We start from the raw sequence: 14,264 nt of genomic DNA on the forward strand, positions 1-14,264 counted from the left end.
ACTCTATGGACCACAGAAAAGTGGGCATTAAGCATGCTAGTTTTATCTTTATCATATTACGAATTAAATGATTCCCCGCTATGTTGTGAATTTGAATGTTTTGGAGATGACTGCCAATCTCAGGCATCATTTCATAAAAGAATGTGCTGATTTATTCTAGTTTTGTTCTCGCATCTGTTATCTGTACCTTCTGCACTGGTCAGTTCTAGTTGTGGACACTCGCAAACTTTTAAAACTCTGATGCCGAAATTGAAATTGAGCTAACCAATCAATTCCAATTAAATTCAGAAGTGACCTTAGCACTCCGAACTTTACCCGTTAGTTCTCTGCACTTGGGAAACAGTCGCTTCTCATTGGCCCCCCTCACTCCGAGCGGCTGTGTGGGCTGCCAGCCACCACCGGCCCTTCTTTGACAAGGGAGGGGTCCCGGCCCCCAAGCTGGCTGCCTTTGGTGGCGCATCCTGGTCGTCATGGAGGCAGCTCGACAGGCCCTCTCTTTCTCTGCCACAGGCCGGAGACAGGCCTTAGGCCCAGGAATGGGAACCTCTTGTTAATGGCCGTCAAACGCCACCTCCCGTGACACCCCCTGAAAGCGGCACCGATATACGCTGAGGTGAGCTTTCCTCACTGCCAGCCCCTAAACACTGCATGAGCAACACTTCCAAATCACTTGTGGAATGATATGTCATTTGTTGGTAGACTTGTCATTTCCCCCACTATTACTGTTTTCCAGATGTATAGCGCTGTGCTTGAGAGACAGTTGGCTGAGATAAACATAGCACACAATGTTAAATGTGTCAGATCACGTACTGTGGAAAGGAAAAGAAAAAAAAAAACCTGTTCGTGTTGATTTGAATATTAGGTAAATGCTGTTATTCTGCTTTGTCATATTGGTGCCAAGTCCACAGGCTTATAGGAATAACATAATATGTAAACCTCTGCACGTATTAAAACGACTGTAATCATACAAGGCATAAAGGATAAAAACTTACAGAGTGTTATCTAGAGAGACATAAGATGCTTTGAATTTCCATGTGGGATAAAATGAACAGTAGTTTTTGATTCTCTATATTGCATGTATACCAACTCAAGCCCCCCATTCCATTATTGCATTTCTACTTAGCATGAATGGAAAGCCTTGACCTTTGGAAAGTTTACCACTTTAAATATTTTGGTTGAGGTTATGATGGATCCTTGAACCGCTAAGCCTATGGAAGAGCCTGATCAGGGCACTTGTAAGGCTGGTGCTGTAGTGTGTCTTATGCCGTGTCACCCTTTGTTTGAAAGAAGCATATTTAATGGAATACAGGTACATGTCTGAGAGTGCAGTGGTACCGTGTTGTGTGAATGGATTGCTGAGGGAAAACATTCTAGCACTGATAGCTGGAAACATTGCCTGGCTTTTTTCATGGTTGTCTTTAGCCTGCAGTTTGCTCAGTTTCGAAGGAGATGACTGCATGATGTATCCTGAACCTATACAGTTCTGAAACGTAGTGTGTCATTGAATTACCTTATTCTTTGAACATATAGATGGAGGACCATTCACAAGCAATGTCTACATACAAAAAAAAACAAAACAAAACAAATGAATTAAGATTTTTTTGCAAATTGACGTACATTAATTAATTACTAGTTTACAGACATCTCCTTGTATTCAGCAGATTTGGGGTGTTTCTCGATATCAAGAACGCAAAGATCATACTTGTGGTTTTGGTTAGACCGGTCTTGCTAATTTTCCTCCCATGAATGAACTTGCAGTGCAATGAATCATGGGACTGACATGGATGCAACCAGTATATCCTTGATGTTTGGGTGAGGCGATAACCGTCCTCTGTATTTCTGTTATTTAGTTTTTAAACTGGTCTTCGGCAATGGAAGATGACGTATAACAAGAACATAATTATGGTCAAGGACTACTATTGAGAAACGCCCATGTTTTCTTTTAAACTGCCATCTGACTATATTCATCCGTCTTCCAATAGCTCCTCCTGGTCAGGGTTGTCAGGTGGCTTGGAGCCTATTTCAGGTGGCTCACACACAATGCAGGCTGTACCCTTGGAGGGATCACAGTCATCCACAGGATACCTGCACGCAGATACAAACAGATACATAAATAAAATTGAAGGGCAAATTTACAAAATCAGTTAAATTCTTTTGCTGTGTTTGAGATGAGTCTCTCAATGTCAGGCTTCCTCATCATATGTTGCCGTACTGGAAACCAAAGCTAACCCAGTGCTTGTGTAATTTAACAAAGAACTTTCATTATATTTCTAAAACTTCCAAAATTCCACAGAACTTTATCCCAAGGATCGAGTCTGGGAATTTTTCTGTTCAATTTAGAGATGCCAGTTAACCTGCGGGACAGCGAGAGGAATGCAGACTACCTAATGCAAGGCTGTATGACCCAGCATGGGGGATACAGCATTGAAACCTCCAACCTTTGGAGGTGTGAGGCAATAATGTAACCAACTGAGTCACATTGCCACCCACATCTAAACATATTCAAAACCAAGCAAACTTAACAAATCCAAAAGCTAGTATGATGTAATATTTCAATACTATATGCACAGTACTATTTTTCTGCTTAAAAAATAGGTAGCAAAGTTAAAAAGGAAGTAGCTTTTCTCCTTTAATAATTGTCCCATGATCACTCTTGTTTAGTATCAGCTGAAGGATGAACAATAATTCAATGAAAGCCAGACAAAGAACTTGGAAGTAATGGATGTGGAAAAGCACCGGACACAGGAACATAAAAGCAGAATTTGTGCACTAAATCCTTAGAATCCAGATGTGTTGTGCGTTGACATTTTTCAGTTCCATTCTAAGTGAGACAAACTTGCAGCTTATTGACAAAACACCCGCCTTCTATTGCAATAAAGTGCGCTTTCTAAATAAAAGCAGTGAAATCGCTCGCAAGAAACTAACAGTAAATATAGATGCAATTTTTACAGCTCTTTTCTGAAATTACCAGTTTACTAAATTATTAGTTTTTGCTATACCTAAATGCTAACTACAGTTATAAGGTGGTATATTGCTTATCAACTATACAGAGATATTGAATAAAAGATTATGGTTCAAATGGGAGTCAATTTGACAACATATTGTTCTGAGAGGCTATGCTAACAAATGAGTAAGTTGTTCTGTACATTGCAAGAGTATTCTGGCACCTCACTCATTTTGTTCACCTCTTTCACATTTGCACTTAACACCTTCCCGTGGATATGCTTCTCATTTATCAGCTTTGTTTATCTCTTTGACAAGCAGGCTGCTTCCGGAATATCAATATCACGAAAGACAATGCATCGGGCTGCTGAGCCAGTAACCTTCAGCTAAATGTCATTCTGCTTAATCCTGTTTGAAAATTAAACAAAACCTTTACTCCCCCCCACCTTCTTCATCTCACACGTTTGTGACATTTGTAAATATTGTGTTTTTTCTTGTTCCTTTTGTTTGTTTGTTGGCTTTAAATAATGACTGGCTACAGATGATGAAGTGAAGGAATTGGATATTTAGAAACTGTTGTCGTGACCCTCATGCTGGTTTCATCTCAACTACGGCCGGGACTTTGCAGTCAAAGTGAAAGTTTGGTGGCAAGTGTGTCAGCATGCCTAGTGTGAGAGTGGGGTGGAGAAAATGTCCCCACCTGCCACCCACACTTGTCCTGACAGGTAAAAGCTCAGTGGGTTTTTGAAAGTAGGCCTCGCTTAGTGTGTTAGCAGGAACATGGCGGAGATGGCAGACAGGGGGGCTTTCATGAATCCCACATATATTTACATAAACAAATCCTCTCCATATAGATGGTAATTACTGCAGTGACAGTTTGGGGGGGTGAGAAAGAGGATGTCTAATGTAACGAGATGCACACTGACTGAAGCAGAAACTCCATCAAAGCGCTCGCAGTGGAACCTGTTCCTTGCATACGCAAACACATGCATATAATAGGCACATTTCCCCCCTAAGATATATGATTATGCTGTGAGCACTGTTTCCATGTGCAAAAGAATACCCGTTCTATTTAATTGCATTAAACATAAATCATTTACTGTTAAGTAAAGGAGTGATATTTTTACAGCCAAAATCAGACTCAGTGAATACACACGTTGACTATATGTGCAGCATACATGAGGGCAAGACGTAGAGTTAGTGTCATTCCTCATTCCTTAGACTTGCCCTATTTGCACTTGGTTTTAAGATGCGTCTTGGGTGATTGGATCGCAAGTGAACAGTGTTAAGTACAACTGTAAGCAACCACCAAAATACATTGTAAGCCAATTACTTAAACCACTAGCCATGGTTGTCTGGGACACATTTGATCACATGTGTTTTGTATTATAAACTGTAATGTGTCCTGGATAAGTCCCTGACAAGGATGCTAGAATAACTATATGTGGGGCCATTTGACATTCTAGCAGAAGTGACGTTGGCAGTAATGAAATCTTAACACAAGTGATCATCTGGGCGCCTTGGAGATGCGTGATAGACGCATGTATAAATGGCGATGCGTCTCAGCTGTCCACTTGTCATCTGCTTGCCCAAGACATATTTTAAAGTGTAAACAGGGCCTTAAAGTTATTCTGTGTTTGTTGACTGTACATTAAACAACAGTCCTCAATCTGCAATGTTTCCAAAATCCAAGAAAATTAATTGGAAGCATCAGACATTATTTTTACGCTTTGCTTTTCTGATGGATAGGGGTAAGGAGCATGCACTGATTACAGTGCGTTGCATTACCAACATGACAAATCACCTCAGGGATGAGATCATGAATGTAGCAATGTGGCAGGTGATACCTCAGCAGCACACTGAATGAACCAGTGTGGGTTTTATTCCAGTGGCTGGAGTGTCAATCCTGCCAACAACCCCCCAAGTTTTTCCCTGTAAGTTGGAGCACCTTCTTATAGGGCTGGATGTAGATTAACGTCATACCCAGGATGAAGCAATTGCAGGTTAAGGCCCTTGCTCAAGGGCCCAATGGAGTAGAATCACTCCGGGCATTCATGGGATCTGAACCAGCAACCTTCGAGTTGCTAGCACAGATCCTGAGCCTGAGAGCCACCACTCCACCTGATGGATATAAAGAATGAAAAAGTAACTTTCATTTAAAAGTGAATGCTTAACATTTTTTGATCTTAAAGAATCATCTGTTACTGCCCAGATCATTGCCATGAGCTATTGATTCCAGTTTTGGTTATTAAAAAACAACTATTATATCACAGACAGTATGGGTAAAATGAAGTCTACTGTCATAGTAAGGATTCAAATGTTATTTTGTTTGTCTTTAGTCAGACGTATTACCTATAAGGAAAATGCTTTATTTGTTGGATTGTCAGTTTTTTTACTGCACTGGGTGTTTTAAAAGTTTATTGAAAAATTGCTCCATAATAATCCAGAGCAATGCTTTTCACAGAAAGGTGCAATTAGCCGTAGTTCCCGATGACCCACAAAACTTATACCATAACCATGCCAAGACAGACATGCTCTGTCAATCAGACCCAACACATCTGCAGAAACTTGGATGGCTCCACCCTGTCCTGCTGCCAGAAGCATTAGAACATTCTGGTAATCCTTGTTGACGAGATGTTCTTGGGAATCACACAAAACCAATGACCCGTCATAAGTTCCTAAGGAACATGAGAATTATCTGCCCGCACCTTACAACCGTCAACGGGGGTGCCATAAAGGGGGAAAGTTTGGATGATTCCATGGGTCTCTGAGTGATAGGGGCACTGAAAATTTAGAAAATAATTACATTGTTTTGGGTTTAGGGTATAGTGTGATGTACTTTCATGGGACCCAAAATCTCTAGTGGTTCCCCTTACTCTCATAACTTTGGTCTCTGCGTCTCCTACTGCTGATCTACCTGGAGGATCTTCTTGGTGGATCGGCTTGTGGTCCATGATGGTATTCGTCTACCAGAAACTTTATGCCCATCTTGTACTTACTGCTTAACTCACTATTGCAATGCACAATGGTGTAAGTCTGAGACACAGCAAGACCCAATATATTTGCAGTTTGAAGGGCTGTCAACTTTGAGTAATATGTTGAGTAAGATTTAAAGTAAGGTGGGGGTGGGGTGGGGATGCTTAATGTTGGAAATGTGCCTGGTTTAACCCAAAACTCTGCATATTCCCATGTGAAAAAACATGTGAAGTAGTAAGAATACATATGTATATACATACATTACTTGTTTCACGCTGATCATATATGGGCATGGTGGTGCAGTGGTTAGCACTGTTGCCTCACACCTCTGGGACCCAGGTTTGAGTCTCCGCCTGGGTCACATGTGTGCGGAGTTTGCATGTTCTCCCCATGTCGTTGTGGGGTTTCCTCTGGGTACTCCAGTTACCCCCCACAGTCCAAAAACATGCTGAGGCTAATTGGACTTGCTAAAATTGCCCGTAGGTGTGCATGTGTGAGTGAATGGTGTGTGAGTGTGCCCTGCGATGGGCTGGCCCCCCATCCTGGGTTGTTCCCTGCCTCGTGCCCGTTGCTTCCAGGATAGGCTCCGAACCCCCCGCGCCAAGTAGGATAAACGGTTTGGAAAATGGATGGATGGATATATGGTCATATTATATCAAGATATACTATGCATGTATGGCCAATAAATGTGTTGTTCATGTGTCATACCTAAATGAATTATTTATGACAGGAGTCATAATCATATATGCTGAGTAGTACCATGTATGAAACATAATGTTCTTCTGTGTGGATGGAGGGTAGGCTTGGGACATCTCGGTATAAGGCAGTATTTTGGGTGTGACAATATGTGTGACAGAGCAACATTGCCTGCTACATACCAGTTATGTAGTTTGCTGAATACGTTAGATGACTAATTTTAATCCAGTTAGCAAAACTAAGCATATTAGATACAAAACACACACAAAGGAGAACAAGTAAATTCAGCATGAACTACAAAAAAGTAAATGTGCATCTATGCAAAGCAAATAAGCCATCTAGGCATTACAGACCAAGAGATTTTAAAACGCACATGATACAACACACAACAAATCAGAATTTACATGTGTAATGTAGTGTTTCTGCTTGTAATACAGGTCAAACACAATAAAAATTGCTCAGGGTTGTTTGAAATGCTGTCTCTTTCTCATGCACATGTGTCCGGCGCGGAAAATATACCTGTAGTCAATGGGGAGGGACAGTAAGCATAGCAGGCCAGTCAGCTTTTGTTGCTTCCAGGAAATCCAATGAGAAAATGGTAAGAATCGCTGAAGGTAGACATGGATATTCAACAGTAATGACTGGATGACAAGCAGCTTTGGAAAGAACATGTTATTTGAATAGGATACTCCTTTCTGGATATTAGGCTAACCCCCCGGTAATATAACAGTTGAATAGAACTGTAAAACTTTCAGGAGAAATTACAAGCTTATCTTCTGAATCGTGGGTGTCTTATGGTCAGTGTGGGACAGTTGGCAGCCCGGTATTTGCATTCATAAAAATAATTACACTGCTTATATGTGGACCCCATGTTTGTTCGGTTACCAGTCATTGTTTCTTTTTTCCCTTTAATTAAAAACTGATCTAACATCCTTATAACTAAAGGCTGTATGTGTCCTGAGGCTGGGGCTCAGGTGTTAAAAGTAACATTTTTTGAAATCTCTTTTAAGGAAAGTAAAGCATAAGTGTTGCGATTGTCTTTGTACTTATTAAAATTATTATTTATCTAAAATGAAATGAAAATGAAATAAATAATACAGTGGAATGAAAATAATATCTATCCATCCATTTTCCAAACCGCTTATCCTACTGGGTCACGGGGGGTTCGGAGCCTATCCCGGAAGCAATGGGCACGAGGCAGGGAACAACCCAGGATGGGGGGCCAGCCCATCGCTGGGCACGCTCACACACCATTCACTCTCACAGGCACACCTACAGGTAATTTAATAAGTCTAATTAGCCTCAGCATGTTTTTGGACTGTGGGGGGAAACCGGAGTACCCGGAGGAAACCCCACGACAACATGGGGAGAACATGCAAACTCCACACACATGTGACTCAGGCGGAGACTCGAACCCAGGTTCCAGAGATGTGAGGCAACAGTGCTAACCACTGCACCACCATGCCGCCCCTGAACATAATATAACATCATATAATTATCTTATTTATAACAGTGCAAAGAAAACGACTGGAAATCATTTTCAACATTTAATAATGTATTTAATAAGCATTTCTTGCATGTGGTGGCATATTTTTGGAAACTCTAACTGTTGTAGTTCTTGCACATCCTCAAAACTGTGGGTTTTTTTTTTTGAAGAGTGTGGCAGACTATATATTATAGTATTAGGGTAGCAAATTGGTGATGCTAATGCAGATCTGTCTTCACATTTCAGGTGGGAAATGCAGGAGGAGGCTGCTCTTGAAGATGAAGAGAAAACTCTGGTGGATCACTTGCAAAATGTTTATTTCAAAACCAGCCTGGGATCGTAGGACTTCTCTTGTGTCGTACTTGAGCACACAAGCTGTCCTGCCCAGCAGAAGCAAACATTTACAATTAAAAACATGCTTGACTGAAATGGCTTGTTCAGTGGTTAGTCTTTCATAAAACAGACTTTTTCAGCATTTTTACTTGAGCAGCACAATGACAAACAACAAGGGAGAAGGATATAAAAATTCTTTGATTATCTGTTACAGCAGCAGAAGCATAAAGATCTTTTTAGACTCATTTTTTTATGTTTCAAAATTGTGGATTTTTCTGTTTATTGTCTTTGTCTGAAAAAATTACAACTGTAATTGCATGTTTAGTTTCAGATATGCGTTTATGACAGTTTTCCCCCATCTGGCATTGTATATTATTGTTATCATTTTTTTTTTTTTTTTTTTAGCTTTCACTGTTCCTAAACTCTATTGAAACCAAACAATGCTGAAAGAACATTTTCCACTTTATGCTCGGTATGTTTTGTATAATGCAAATCTTCTTTTCAAAAATCAGATGTAAGATATTACTCATTCTCAGTTTAATTATATTTCTGTTTTATTGTTATCAATCAACCACTGAATGTAGTTCAAGGAAACGAGTACAATATCAAATAAGAAACAAAATTTAATTTCATTAAGATCTTAGGTACTACAAATATGTGTTTAGCTATTAGTAGGTGCGTTTGCTGTATGATGAAACTAATACAAGAAAAGTGAAGGTAATAGAAGTGAAGCTGATAGAAGTAATATATGTTCAAAAGAAACTAATTCTTTTGTGTGGGACTTATTTAGGTTCATAGTGCGTACCATAAATGCACACACTTTCTAACTTTGTGTGTAAGCTGTAACCACTTGGAGATGACATGTATGGTAGTAACCCAACAGTTCATTTAAATTATATCCATCCATTTTCTAAACCCTCATCCTAGCCAGTCACAAGGGGCTTGGAGCCTATCCCAGGTGCCACAAGGCTGGGGTACAACGTGGATGGGATGCCAGTATTCACTTAAATTCTCTCTCCAAATTACCTCCACTCATCGGGCCTGGACGAGCATTAGCTCGAAGGAATAACACGGGTTCGTCCTCCTGTGGGCCCACCACCTGCAGAGGGAGCCGGTGAGGTCGAATGCAATGTAGAACGGATGGCCGTTGAAGGCAGGGGCCTCGGCGGACCGATCGTCAGCTACCTAAACTGGCTTTAGGTACATGGAATACAACCTCTCTGATGGGAAAGGAGCCTGAACTGGTGTGGGAGGTAGAGAGATACCAACTAGATATAGTTGGGCTCACCTTGATGCACGGTAAGTGGTACACTGGTGTCATAGCCATTACCAGTGTGATTGTCCACCACAATACTATACCATTAACACCGCGAGAAGTCAACAGCCTAATTATACAACAGCATATTTATAAAAAATAAAGCATTTCTTTTCAAAGCTTCAATGGTATTCTGATTGTACTTGTCCTTATATAGTATATGTAGCTGGTTTATCTACGTTCTGTGAATTTTCTGTTAAACACGCGTTGATGCCAAGTCGCGATAGAAAAATGAACAAATTCAAAATAAACAGATTTTATGTTATTGGCTATCAGACAATTAGGTATACATCTGGCAAGACGCTTTTTGACTCTCACACTCACTCAAGAAATCTTATGGCAAATTTATATTATTCCATTATAAACCTAAAATTAGCTACATCAAAAGTGATGAGGCAGTTTGCAAACCCTACAGACTGTTTGCAAGGTAATAAAACTTACATATATGCAAATGCGAGTTCATGTGTGTGGAGACTCATGAATTGAAAATCTCATGTCAGCCAACTTTTTTAAAAAGAATTACATAAAGGGACAAGACATGCTACTCCTACCGTTAAAACTTGTTAAAAATTAAAACTGTGATATTATACGGTGATAATAATTTTAGGTTATATCACCCATCCCTAATGCACGGCTCAGACTCAGGAACCAAACTGCTGGAGAGGACTACTTATAGCCACCCGATTCGGTACCAGTGTGTTGGAGTTTACATTGCCCAGGTGGGGGGCCTCAGGATAGCATCTTGCAGCTGAGTGAGAAGTAGCCAGGATGAGTATCAACACTTCCAAGTCTGAAGCTATGGTTCTCAACTGGAAAAGGGTGGATTGCCCTTTCCTGACAGGGGATGACTTACTGCCTCAAGAGGACGACTTTAAGTATCTTGGGGTCTTGTGAGGGAAAAAGGGAGCAGGACATCGACAGGCAGTAATGTGGATGCTGTATCATTCTGTTTTGGTTGAGCCAGAAGGTAAAGCTCTCAATTTACCGGTCTATCTATGTTCCTACCCTCAACTCTGGTCATGAGCTCTGGGTAGTGGCTGAGAATGAGATCACAGATTCAAGCAGCTGAAATGAGCTTCAAGTGCGGGATGGCTGGGCTCAGCCGTAGAGAAAGTATGAGGAGCTCAGACATTCGGGAGGGGCTCATAGTAGAGTTGCTCCCCCTTTGAGTCTGGTCCCTCCCAAGGTTTCTTCCTTCTAGGGAGTTTTTCCTTGCCACTGTCACCTCTGGTTTGCTCACTGGGGGCTTTGGGTGGGGATGCTGTAAAGTGCTTTGAGACAATGTAATGTTGTGATAACGAGCTATACAAAAATAAATTTGTTGTTGTTGTTGCTCCTCCGCATTGAAAGGAGCCAGTTGAAGTGGTTGGGCATCTGTCTAGGATGCTTCCTGGACAGCTCCATGGGGAGGTGTTTTGGGCATGTCCAACTGAGAAGAGTCTCCGGGGTAGACCCAGGACACGCTGGAGATCTCTCAGCTGGCCTGGAAACGTGTTGGTGGAGCAAGTGGAGGTGGCTGGTGAGAACGCGGTCTAGGCATCCCTGCTTAGACTGCTGCCCCCAACACTGGATAAGTGGTGGAAATAGGATGGATGGATGGATTTTATTATCAATACATCTATTATACTCAAGTTAGAAACACACACAAACATACTTAGTGGTCCGTTCTTAGGTTTACCTGCTTGTAAACACAAAGCGTGATTCCTGCTCCTCCAAACAGCAAATCATGTATCTGAAACTGAATATCAAGAGGTCCAGTTACTGAGTGGGTAAACATTAGAACAGCTAAGACATGTGCCTTTAAACATGATGATTGTTGGTACCAGACATGGTGCTTCCACCATCTTCAAAACAGCCACTCTCTTGGGGTTTCCATGTACTTGTGTTTACAGATAATGGTATGATAAACAAAAAAAAGTGTATAAATAAAAGCTCAGTGTAACAGTGTTATGCAAAAATGCATCTTTGCAGTGGTTTTGGAGACAACAGGGAGTCCTACCTGGTATTACATAAGGATACCTAATAAAGTGTTGTGTATATAATGCTTTGTACCATGGAAGTTGCTATCAGTCCCAGCATGCTTTGCAGCATGTATAATGCCAAACCTACTGTTTGCATTTTTTAGCTTTACTTCACAGTTCCTTTAATTTTTGCTGATGGTTTGTAGTTTACTTGCTGTCCTGTGTCAGATTCTGTCGTATGTTATTGTTGTGTTGCATTAAGATGTTAAAGTCTGTCTAGGAGGCTACCCCTCCACCATTCTATTGCTCTTTCCCAAAGATGATGTTATGTGGAAAGCAGCATTTACAATATGTAATACCAATAAACTGTTACATGTAAAAACGGCTATTCCTTTACTTGTTTCCACTCATTAAAACGTTTTATTGCCAGTATGACTATTAATGATAGTAATAATATTCATTATTTTCAATTACAGACGTAATTTCAAACCAGTTGTTTTTTAGTTCAGAGAGTGGCGCTGTCTTTTTAAACGTTCGGTGCAGTCGGCCATGTCTGCAGAGTCCGCAGCTTCCGCTTCCGTATCATCGTTCCTTCCTGTTTTTCACTTTTTTCTTTCTTTTTTTTTAAAGGAAGCTGAGGGTTCCGGATGTTTATGTTCTTTACTCTTTCAGATTGCAATGGTACGTGAATTAAATAAGCGTGCATGCCCATAATCACACGCGAGGCTGTCTAAAGAATAGCCACGCGCTGTGCGCGCGCGTGCAGTGTATACGCGAACGCGTCGCTCGCGGAAATGGCATTTGTCAAGTGATATTACCCGCTTTACTTTCTTTATAACCGAAGTGGCTAACTACTTGGCTAGGTAAATTGTTATTTAGTACAGCAAAGTAACGAGTTGTAGTTACTTATGGCTGCTCCCTTTAGTCGTATCTGTAACCTAAGCTGACTCATGTCATCGTTAACAGCATATACATGGTTGTGTTGCACATGTTGCTCATAGCAGCTTTCTATAGTGTCTTAGCTAATACGCTAATAATGTGCTGAGTTGTTTATATATTTTTTTGATCAAAAATTGCTTACGCATGTTAGTTTCACTTACCGCCCAGCAGATACATATTTTTTTGTTCTACTTGAATTTTAGTACTAGGGAGTGCTACGAAAAATAAACATTTAACCCCCTTTAAATACAAGTGATGCTAAGTATCGTTACTGTCAAAATACCATGTGGTAACTAAATGAATGTTGATAACATTCCTAATAACTGAACAGTCGTTGTTTAATAGGTCGTAGCGGTTATTTGCTACTGGTTTATTGTCTTTCCCTAAGTTATTGGCAACTGTATCGCTGTGACAATGGGACTCGTTAAGCAGCTGATCTAGTATAGTTTATTGGCGGGTAAGTGCTCATATATGATAAGGATGTCCTACTCATTTATTTTTTTAATGAGCCGCTTATATCCTACCTGTTCTTAGTTTGAGGAGTGATTATGTACGATGCATCTTGTGAATTAGGAAACAATCACTGTAATTCTATGTCTTTTGTGTGGCTGCTCTCTTACTTTATTGGAATTTACATGACCACATGTGAGGCCACTAAAATGAATATGTTTAAAACCTCTGTGATATTTTTAAAAACGTTTTTTTTTTTTTTTTTTTTGCATGGAGTTATTGCAGAATGGGCGAATATTTAGCAGCAACGATCTTTTCTGTGTGTAACTATTTAGGCTAACGTGCAGTGATTGAACAGGGCGGAAAATCAATGGTTGTGAACGCTTATGGTTATATAATACTCATATTGTGGATAACCATGGCACAGCCGGGGGGTCAAGAAAAAACGACAGCACTCAAAGGTAAACAATCTATAAGTAATTTTAAAATAATTTAAATACATTTTAACAGTTTTCAGTCTGCCTAACAATTTTGCACTTTTGGTCTTTATAATTTTAATTGGTGCATTATTCACAAATGGTGTTATAAAATGCATATCTCCTGTCTGAGTTCTGTAAAAGCACAATATTGCACTATTCAAAATTATGCATAACATATATTTCTGTTTGGATGGGTTAATTTGTAATGAATCATGGATAAATTGACTCAATCAGCATATAGTTATGGAACTCATTAACTCTAGATGAGGCTATTATATACTGATAAAATTATATAAACACACACACATAAATGCATGTAATATGTTAAAAGCTGTATTGAGTGACAAAAAATAAATTGGTGAAATATTAGCATATTATTACAAACTATATTTTATACAGACTGTCCTGAAATAGACTGGGAAGCAAAAGGTATTTGCAGAAGTTGTAATATCCAACCCCAGCAAAAGACAGTGAGTCGCAGGCAGGCATGGGGTGCCTCTCGGTTGTGTGCATCCTAGTGCTTCATTTCTGGTCCCCTCATCATTATAGTGCCATTCCTGCTTAGTGTAGACGTAGATGGTGACCAGTTCTGACTGCGGTGTACAAAGATGCGCCTGCGGCCTGTCAAGATCTTCATTCATCTTATTGAAGGTGGCAGTGTTTCTTTTTCCAGGCAGATGGACACT

The 14,264-nt window shown here is 40.3% G+C and overlaps 2 protein-coding genes across 7 annotated transcripts in view; both read left to right on the forward strand.

Annotated features, from left to right (window-relative positions):
• Nucleotides 1-9,875, forward strand: part of kiaa0825 (KIAA0825 ortholog) — a 105,873-nt gene extending 95,998 nt beyond the window's left edge. Inside the window, exon 20 of the mRNA XM_048982925.1 lies at nt 8,348-9,875. Coding sequence (XP_048838882.1) covers nt 8,348-8,444 — 97 coding nt within the window. The 3' untranslated portion in view covers nt 8,445-9,875. The remainder of the gene's footprint in view (nt 1-8,347) is intronic.
• Nucleotides 9,876-12,258: 2,383 nt separating this feature from the next.
• The window catches only part of fam172a (family with sequence similarity 172 member A), a 134,762-nt gene continuing 132,756 nt past the window's right edge, over nt 12,259-14,264 (forward strand). For 2 of the 6 annotated variants that reach the window (XM_048983088.1, XM_048983072.1), the window contains exons 1-2: nt 12,583-13,106; nt 13,435-13,560. In XM_048983088.1, the coding sequence (XP_048839045.1) occupies nt 13,470-13,560 (91 nt within the window). In that variant the 5' untranslated portion in view covers nt 12,583-13,106; nt 13,435-13,469. The other 4 variants (XM_048983055.1, XM_048983064.1, XM_048983050.1 and 1 more) reach the window with 4 other exon arrangements.

This window comes from Brienomyrus brachyistius, chromosome 2 (genome assembly GCF_023856365.1).
Source record: "Brienomyrus brachyistius isolate T26 chromosome 2, BBRACH_0.4, whole genome shotgun sequence".
Classification (NCBI taxonomy): Eukaryota; Metazoa; Chordata; class Actinopteri; order Osteoglossiformes; family Mormyridae; genus Brienomyrus; species Brienomyrus brachyistius.